The following is an 8,668-nucleotide window of genomic DNA, read 5'->3' as shown; positions in this document are numbered from 1 at the left end:
GCCAAATCGTATCGTAGCATCCCACACTTACAGCGCCCTCGACAACAGAGTGACCAGCGTATACATACATGGGAGCCTGCGCCTTCGCGACCCTGTGCTCCTCCGGGCTCCTCCCTCCCCCAGTCTTGTGCCCTTCCCCTCAAACGGAGCAGGTAAGCACTGATGCATCGCCGCAGAGGCTCTGAAGTCCCAGACACGCCGGTACCCTGCCGACCTATTGCGACATGCACGTCCTAGATATGAACACCAACGCATGTGGTGAAATGCGGGCTTATTAAATGTGCCACACGCCACACTCGAGAGCTGCGCATGCCAATGCGGCCGGCGCTACAGAATTGCCTTGCGCTACTTGCATATTTAGGTACACCAACACTTCCCCATGGATGCTCCGTCCACACAGCGCTCCATCCCCTGCCAAACTTTCCACTTGCCGACGCATCACATGATTGCAATGTATCGCATGCGCAGCGCAACAGTGACTGGGTTCACTCCATACAAAATGACAAGGCCAGAGTACATGGCTGCGAGGTGCCAGCCGGAGAGGTGAACCCTTACACCCCACGAAATGGTACATGCAATACAAACGTTATCGTTATGGACAAGTCCCGAGACACCGATGGTCAATGTCTCTCAGCGGTGAGACCGCCACAGGCCGCCAGCCTCTCACTTTGGTGACGCCCACCATCCTACCACGCGTCAGAGACCGGCCAACTCGTCAAAATGCGGCCCAAACGCTCAACTGTTCACCACATTTATGAAATGCATCTCCCACATTTTCCCATGAACGAATCTCCCATTCTTTCCCACTCAAAAGCTCTACGCACTCTCCGACCCCACTCTTCAAGCGCCCTCGTCGCGTGACGTGCCTAAAATGGTACGCACATGGCATGCCCGCACTCCAAAACCGCGCCGGATGACACAATGGGTGTCAGCTTAATACCTGCCACGGTGCCGCACTGTCCAAGCTCGCCATGCCTCATGCCCTCGGCACTTCCCCAACAGACAGGTCCACGCGTTGCAGCCACCGCGGACGCCTGCAGCAGGTCGCCCCCGCCGCTCGACCGCAGCCTCGCGGCCCAGGCACCCCAGCAGCTACCCGTCGCGCGCAAAGCTGCAGCGGTACGAAGACCGCGGTAGCAGCTCGGCTCGCTGTCAACCGCGTGTCCCAACCGCTCACTGCTTCGGGCGGTTCGGCACCCAGGGCACCAGAGCGCCCTTCGCCAGGACCAGGTACTGCATCTGCATGTCGTGCACCTTGTCGTCAGCGGTTTTAAGCGTCTGCTGGGGCGGGAGCTGCGCCGCATCCGCGTTGGGGTCGCCGTCTTTGCCGAGCGCAATGGTCCCCTGCAGGCGCAGCTTCACCGGCAGCGGCGGCACAGCGCCTGCCGCCGTGTGCTGGAGCCGCTCTTGCAGCACACCGTAGGAGCACCCCAGAACGGAGCCCAGGCGGGCCGCCTGGTCACCCCCCGTGGGTAGACCTGCGCATGAGCAGAGGTCGTGGAGTGCGGCCTGATCCCGGTCAATACATGGACCGCGGCACAGAGGCTCCCAGACACCTCAACGCAGCAGGTAACATGACGCCTTGGAAATCCTCGCCGCCCATGCCAACCAGTTTGAATGCCGTGTCCCGACCACCCCGTCTGGTGCCATGTCTGTCGGCACTTCACTCACCAGCGGTGGACGACTTGATCTCCTGCACCTCCAGGATGGCGATGCCACCGTTGTTGCTGGTGCCGTTGGCGCCGTCAGCCGCCGGAAGCAACCGTAGCGGCAGCAGGCGGTCGATCTCCAGCTCTTTGGCCGTCGATGAGGCCGTGCCGCTGACCGGGTGCAGCGACGTCAGCGCCGCGATGCACAGCTCACCGCGCAGCAGCTCCTCGGCTTTCTTCGGGTCCTTGACGCAGTCCTCGAGCAGCTTCAAGGAGACCGGCAGCCGCGCCGCGCAGCACTTGAGCGCGTCACAGGCGGCTCGCAGCTCCTTTTGGCCAGCCCCAGCCTTCTCGAGCTCTGTCAGCGCCACCTGCGAACAGTGTAAAATCGCACGTACGGTAGCACGTCCTGTCTGCCGTTGCTGTTGGAGCAGTTGACGCCGCCAGCCGCCATACGTAATAGCGGCAAGCTCTCACCTCAGCTGCAGTCGCAGCCGCCGCCTTGTCCTCTGCACTCCCCGCCACCGCCCCGAGCAGGGAAGGCACCGCACGCAGACACGACCGCAGGATAGCGCGGATGCCTCGGCCCTACACAAGCGGCGGCGGCAGAAGACAAGTCAGGGTCCATTTTGACACGTCAGAGCTGGCCTATGCGTTGGCAGGTCAAGACGCTGGAACAAACGGTAACAAACGGTAGCCCCCACTCATCACGCCGCTCTCCCGATCCTCCCTGAGCCACGCCGTGAGCTGCGCAGGTGCGTCCTCGTGCAGCAGGCGCGGCGGGAGCTCTTGCGGCACCACACAGGCCACAACGCTGTCCGCAGACTGCAGCTTGACGGCTCTGCGCGCTTTGCTGCTGTCCACGTCCGGCGGGTCGCGCTCACTGAGCTCGCTGCCCACGAGCGACTCGACGATGATGCTCTGTGTCTCAGCGAATCCATCCTGCTTCTGCTGGATGCCGCGCACGTCGTTCTGGATGTCCCGCAGCTTCCGCAGCATCAGCCTTTGCAGTGGGTCCGGCCGCGGTTTCCGGCGTCTGAATGGCACCCGGCCCGTGGTCCCACCAGCCCCGTCTGCATGCACTGCCACCACAGAGGCTCGGCGTCCAAGGAGTGACGCCAGATTTTGCGCGCCGAGTGCCGTGGACGCGACTGCACGAAGAAAACCTGTGGGCGGGGTAGTCGGCCCCATCGCCCAGGCCAAAATATTGATGTGAGGCCAAAGTCACCTTGCGCCATCCTACGCCATTTGCACGCAGGTCAGGCAAGCTTGTCCGCCCCGGAGGCGAGAGTTCCAGCCATCAGCACCCCTTCCCCTTCGCGTCAAAACGCCTCACCTGCGCCGCCACCGCCTCGGCCTCCGCCATGCATGCTGCCCCTCGCAGAAGGCACCGCCGCCGCTCGCTGCATCGTGCAGCGGCGCCTCGTGGGCTCGCCGGGTCCAAGAGCAACGTAAGGTTTCTTGCTCGCTGCTCCGCCGCAGCAGCGTGCGATCTAGGTGCAGCTATGCATGTGGCTTTACTGATATGCCTTGCGAACACGGGCCAAATCGCAAAGTAGGCGCCGATAGGATTCGTAACAGGTGCTGGAGAGTGGACGCTGAATTACCACGACACAATGTGACGGTTAACAACAATGCAAAGTAAGCAACAGCTGAAGCGCGGGGCTTCAATCGAGGCACCCCGGCAAGATTGCGTGACATTGGGCCTCTTTCCAGTGCAGACTTTAGCCATTTAGTGGCGCAGACTTTAGTGGGCTTCTTTCTCTGCGATGCTAAATGCTTGCTAACTTTGTTGTTTTAGGCTAATATCGACGAAGGCCTGTCAGTTGGCTTGCTGGGTGTTTGCCGCGTGTCACTCCTTGGGAAAGGCAGTCCCCGACCAGGTCGCAAAATCCGACCTCGGCTTTACTCCGTCCCGATTTGTTTCCTGGTATATTTAGTGTTGTTATTGCAATCCCACAAGGCAGCGGTACTGCGGCGGAGCATTCTAAAGGGGGCGCCACTAAATCGACGTTGGAAAGAGGCCCATTGCTGTGAGCATGAGCATTTACATGGCTTGAGGTCCATGCAGGCCCCGCTAACTCCTTTGAGTCCGGGGGCGCACAATAGCAGAAAGAAGGAAAGATGGGCAGGCTAATCAAGTGACTGAGTTCAGCGCTCGCGACCTTAGCGTCATAGCGGCATACAGAAACGCTGCCAACTTCTCGGCCGTAGTTTTAAGCATAACTCGCTTCATATCATCTCCAGCAATGCCACTCGCCTGCCTAAGGCTTGCGTAACTGGCGCATTCAAGCAAAACATGCTTCTCGTCTTCCACATTGCCACAGCCGCACATCCGGCACACACGTTGCGCGCGTGGGCGGTACAAATTCCCCGCCTTGGGGCGGTTCACTTCGAGGTCCCAGCAGCCAAGGCGGAAACGAATTAGGGCAATCAAGTGCGTATACGTAACGTACTGCCCCATGTGGGCCAACCTGCCTTTCTCAACCATAGGGTCCTTTTGCGGCAGCCCCATCCATTGCACATACCTGCACATTTTCACGCCGGGGGCGCCCTGGCTGGTCTGCCTCCCCCCTGACTCCGGGAAGTCTCGAGGATCGGTAGCCAGGCAGTCCGCCCCCCATTCTTGCAAAAGCTTTTCGGTAAAATCAGTTATCATTGCCCCGACTGGGAGCTGGGTGCGCATCAGCCATTCACACAACGCATCTGTGCTTTGGGGCCCTTCGGCACACCAATCATACCCCAGCTTCTTGCATATGCGGTAGACCTTGCTGACCCAGCACATGCCTTCAAAGCCTACCGCAGCAGCTACAGCCACTGCGTCGGCTAGAAAAGTATAGGCCAGGGATTTTTCTTGCTTGATAATGCGATTCCAGAAACTTAGCACCATACGCGCCCAATGCATCTGCATTGGGTGGCCAGCAAACTCAGCATAAAGCAACCTGTGTGTGGGCCTGCCCACCGCTGCCGCCCTAGCAAAGAAGCGCGTTTGAAGCATGACCATGGGATCCGTGAGTGCTTTGTCGAACAGGGACTTGGCTTTCCTCCACTTGCCCGTCATAGCCTTGTCTTCATCGCGACTGTGACCGCCGTAGGCAACTCCTTCAAACAAATAGCATAGGGCGTCGGGGCCCCAAATCTCAACACCATAGGATAGCACAGATCTCACTTGCACATCGAAACACGCATGCATGATGTCAGGTGCTCGGCACCCCTTTTTGTCCAGTGCGGCAATCAAAGCTAGCGATGCGCGCTTCCCAGCAGCACAGAGCTCCTGATAGCACGAGTCAAAAGTGGTTGCTGGCCCGTAGTAAAGGCCTAGGTATCTTGCTCGTCCAGTCACCGGTAGACTCATGCCCCCGTACCTCAGCGCGGTCGCACGCACTGCTTGCAGCTGGCGTTCTGGCGCGGTGTGCGTGAGCGAAGACCATAATCTCACACTTAGCAATATTCACTCGCATACCAAACGCTTCACAGAATTCATGCAGTCTATTAAGGAGAAATTGCATTCGGTGAATGCCGAGAGCGCACAAAGTAAGGTCATCTGCGTAGAGTAGACACGTTACGTTAAGCTAAGCCTTCAAGCTCTTGGCAGTGGACCGCAGCGGTCCATGCATGCGCGCCTCAACGTGGCGAGACCTTACGCCCGACCTCATCGCTCGCATCGCGAGCTATTCACATCCAAATGATGTGGCTGGATGCATCAAGCTGCTTGACCGGGAGACCGCCATCTGCCTGCGCGAGAACCGGCGCCTTGTGTTGGCCGCTCCGCCGAAGGCCTGGCCACTGCACAACCTGCCCCAGCTAGCAGCACAGCCTTGGCCTGGCGATGCTTTTGTGCGCCACTGGGGCCGCCCCGAGCCTTGGCGCGTCCTCAGCCTGCGAGAGCGCCGCCGGCTGCTGTGCCTGGCGGCGTCTTCGGGGCACGCCGCCAGTTTGGCTTCGGCGGTGGCGTACTGCGACTGCGGGCTGCATGTGCATGCGCTGGAGAGCGCGGCCGCCGTCGGTGACATCGCAGCCTGCGCAACACTGCTCGACGCAGGTATGTGATAAAGAAGTGCTCCAAGTTGCTGCGTGACGTGCGTTGTGGAGGGTCTCACTGCTAGTCGTCTTCCTTGCAACTGAAAACAGCAATGCACCAGCCAATCCGGATCCCATTTTCTGACACGGTGGTTATGGACCACGCCACTCCCCGTGCGCCTGGTCCAGCAGGCTGCCAATGGGCGCACTCTGTGTTCGCCGCCGCCGCTGGCGCCGGCCACCTGCCGGTATGCCGGGCGTTCTGGGCCGCTGGGCTGCGCCCGCCGCCGCCTAGGCACACCCGCTCCGCGGCGGTGGAGGCTGCCTGCCGCGGCGGCCACGCGCACGTGCTCCACTGGCTGGAGGAGGTGGGCTACGTTCGCGTGCTGCCGCCACCGCCGCCACCCACGACACAACCTGGACCATCGACGACACCACTGCCGTCGCCGCCACCGCCCGAGGCGCCACCCGCAGCAGCGCCGCCGGCGCTCTCTCAGCCCGCTGTCAAGCAGCAGCGAGTAAACACAGGGAACGGGACGGAGGCGAAAGGGCAAGCGGACAGCAGCAGCATTAACGGCAGCGGCGCTGCCCACCCCAGCAGTGCTACTGTTGCCGCCGCTGGTCCCCCTGCTGCGGCCGCCGCCGCACCCGACGCGCCCTTCTTCATGCACGGATTCGCCGCCCTGTCCGCCGCGCACGGTGGACACACGGAGCTGGTGCGCCGCCTGCTTGACTTTGGCCGCTGCCGGTACCAGACCATCGCCGCTGGACGTCGAAGCGGCACCGCTGCTGACGACGGCAACGGCGCCCGTGGCGGTGGCGGTTGTGACGGCGGCAGGCTGTTGGATGGCGTGACTCGGCCGCATCGGCAGGGCCTGATGACGACGCACGCGTTCGGATGCACGATGGAGGAGTTCGTGGAGGTGTATCATGCCTACCTAGAACACGAGTGGCCAGCGATTGCGGCGGCGGCGGCGGGGGCGCCGGGCGGCGCTGGCGGCGGCGGCAGCGGCGGTTTCTCGCTTCGTGAGCTCCACAGTGTGCTGCTGCAGCGCGCCATCAGTAGTCCCAGGCCGGATGGGTCCTGGGCCGACAAGTTTGATTTCATTCTGGCGCGGCAGCGGGAACTGGAACAGGAGCTGGCGGGGGCGATGGCTGGGGCGGTGGCGGACACGGGGCCGCGAACGGGCGTGGCAGCAGCCGCCAGCGGGCCAGGCGCGGCAGACGGCGGCCTCAGCGCCGCCGAGCGCGCTAACCAACAGGCGCCCGCTGCGGGGCCGCTGCTGTGGCCGGGACTTGACGACCCCTGGAGTGTGTGGGAGGGTGCGGCACGGCACCCTGACGCACATGAGGTTGAGCGCCGCATGCGGTTCTTGGTGTCACGGGGCCTGGTGCCGGGCCCAGGCGCGTTGAAGGCCGCGGCGGCGGCAGGCAGCGCCGGCGCGCTGTGTTTCCTCCTTGACGAGTGCGGGCTGCAGCCCACGCCGGCCTTCAGCGAATGGGCTGCGCGCAGTGCCAGGCTGGAGTCGGTGCGGCTGCTGCACGCGCGTTACGGGCTGCGGCTGGATGAGCGGCTGCTGGCGGCGGCGCTGGCGGGCCTCCGGGGCCCGGGTGGCGGCGGCGGCGTCCACGTGGCCGCCTGCGGCTGCGACCACGGCTACGGCGACACCTACAGCGGCGGCGGGTTCAACCGCTGCGCGGCGGAGGCGGTGGCGCTGGTGCGGTGGCTGCTGGAGCAGCTGGCAGCGGAGCGGGCGGAGGAGGCGGAGGCGGAGGCGGAGGAAGGGGTGGGGTGCACGGTGACGGGCAGTGGCGGGGGCGCTCCCAGCCAGGTGCAAAACACGGCGGACGGGCCGCCCTGGACACGCGGACGCTCCCGCACACACGTCCGGCGACTGGGGGAGGCGTTCTGGCTGGCTGTGCTTGAGGAGGCGTGTGTCACGGGCGTCAGTGACTTGCGGCTGCTGCAGTCGCTGGCGGCACGTGCGGATGCGGAGCGGGAGGAGGAGGGGCGGCAGCAGGAGGAGCAGGAGGCTGGGGAAGAGGGCAAGCGCCTGCGCGAGGCGGTGGCGGCGCGGGTGGTGCAGAAGCTGCTGATGGGTGGCTCCCCGGCGGCGATGGAGTGGGCTGCGCACAGGCTGCGGGCGCAGTGCTCGGGACTGCCGCCGGAGCCGGTGAGTGTGCGGGGCGCAGGTGTGGGCGTGGTCACTAGTGAAGAGGCGGTGGCACGGGGCCGCGCTGACCCTGAGCTCGGACCCTACGCTCTGACCCTACGCTCTGACCATTATGCGGAGCTTGCTTGCGCTTTGTCAGGATATGCAACCGCCTGCTTCACTGAACCCTGTCCCGTGGCAACCCGCAGTGCCATGCACACGCACACACACACACACACACACACACACACACGCACACACACACACGCACACGCACACACACACACACACACACACGAACACACACGCGCACACTTCACCTGAGCACCTCCCTCCCTGCCTCCCTGCCTTCCTGTACGGATTGGTGACCTCGCCGCTGGCAGCAGCTTCTGACGCCGGCACAGCTGTGGGTGGCGGCCTGCGGCGGCAACTTCGCCGCAGTGCGTGCGGCCTGCGCCGCCGGCCTGGCGCGCATACCTGACTGGTTGCCCGACTGCGCCTACGACGCCACTCTGCAAACCGGCGGCTATGTGGGAGCGCTGCGCTTCTTTCTGGAGCAGCCGCAATGCCGCGGCGCGAGGTCGTGGTGGCGGCTGTGGCGGCGGCTGCGGGCGGCGCAGGCGGACCCCAGGCGGCGGCTGCAGCTCGCGCCCGCGCAGGAAGAGTGGCTGCGGCGGCGGCAGGAGTGGCAGGAAGCGCGGGAGCGCAGGCTGGGACGAGGGGGGCTGTGTGGAGTGCTGAGAGGGTTGCTGACGCGCGTGTGCGGAGGGCGTGGGGCAGGCGGCGGCGTTGGCGGCGGCACAAATGACGGCGGCGAGACAAGTGAGGAGGAGCTGGAGGAGGATA

At 63.7% G+C, this 8,668-nt stretch overlaps 2 protein-coding genes across 4 annotated transcripts; one reads left to right on the top strand and one right to left on the bottom strand.

The window, feature by feature from the left end:
* CHLRE_06g276200v5 (uncharacterized protein) lies at positions 1-3,759 on the bottom strand. Of its 2 annotated transcripts, none has more exons than XM_043063014.1 (5): positions 2,986-3,759; positions 2,089-2,815; positions 1,672-2,020; positions 1,255-1,478; positions 1-1,149 (listed from the first exon to the last, which is right to left on the bottom strand). In XM_043063014.1, exons 2-5 carry the CDS (start codon positions 2,101-2,103, stop codon positions 1,093-1,095), a joined length of 645 nt encoding a protein of 214 aa, XP_042923720.1. In that variant the 5' UTR covers positions 2,104-2,815; positions 2,986-3,759; the 3' UTR covers positions 1-1,092. The 2 variants fall into 2 exon arrangements, with proteins under 2 accessions (XP_042923720.1, XP_042923721.1); XM_043063015.1 differs by having other exon boundaries at positions 2,986-3,559.
* A 740-nt stretch (positions 3,760-4,499) lies between these two features.
* CHLRE_06g276150v5 (uncharacterized protein) lies at positions 4,500-8,655 on the top strand. Of its 2 annotated transcripts, none has more exons than XM_043063013.1 (4): positions 4,500-5,691; positions 5,862-7,843; positions 8,209-8,336; positions 8,443-8,655. In XM_043063013.1, the coding sequence occupies exons 1-4, from the start codon at positions 5,265-5,267 to the stop codon at positions 8,561-8,563; spliced, it is 2,658 nt and encodes an 885-aa protein (XP_042923718.1). In that variant the 5' UTR covers positions 4,500-5,264; the 3' UTR covers positions 8,564-8,655. The 2 variants fall into 2 exon arrangements, with proteins under 2 accessions (XP_042923718.1, XP_042923719.1); XM_043063012.1 differs by having other exon boundaries at positions 8,206-8,336.
* Positions 8,656-8,668: the final 13 nt, after the last annotated feature.

Source organism: Chlamydomonas reinhardtii, chromosome 6, assembly GCF_000002595.2.
Source record: "Chlamydomonas reinhardtii strain CC-503 cw92 mt+ chromosome 6, whole genome shotgun sequence".
NCBI classification, from domain to species: Eukaryota; Viridiplantae; Chlorophyta; class Chlorophyceae; order Chlamydomonadales; family Chlamydomonadaceae; genus Chlamydomonas; species Chlamydomonas reinhardtii.
Note: the sequence above shows the minus strand (reverse complement) of the source record. Positions and strands in the feature narration are given on the sequence as shown.

Bases quoted from the DNA above. Each gene is read 5' to 3' on its own strand.
- CHLRE_06g276200v5 (XM_043063014.1), bottom strand. The intron at 1,479-1,671 runs GTGAGTGAAGTG...GCTCATGCGCAG, and splicing joins GATCAAGTCGTCCACCGCTG to GTCTACCCACGGGGGGTGAC. The intron at 1,150-1,254 runs GTGCACGACATG...CGCGGTTGACAG, and splicing joins TTAAAACCGCTGACGACAAG to CGAGCCGAGCTGCTACCGCG.
- CHLRE_06g276150v5 (XM_043063012.1), top strand. From the start codon at position 5,265: ATGCGCGCCTCAACGTGGCGAGACCTTACGCCCGACCTCATCGCTCGC. The intron at 5,692-5,861 runs GTATGTGATAAA...CTGGTCCAGCAG, and splicing joins CGCAACACTGCTCGACGCAG to GCTGCCAATGGGCGCACTCT. The intron at 7,844-8,205 runs GTGAGTGTGCGG...CGCCGCTGGCAG, and splicing joins CGGGACTGCCGCCGGAGCCG to CAGCTTCTGACGCCGGCACA.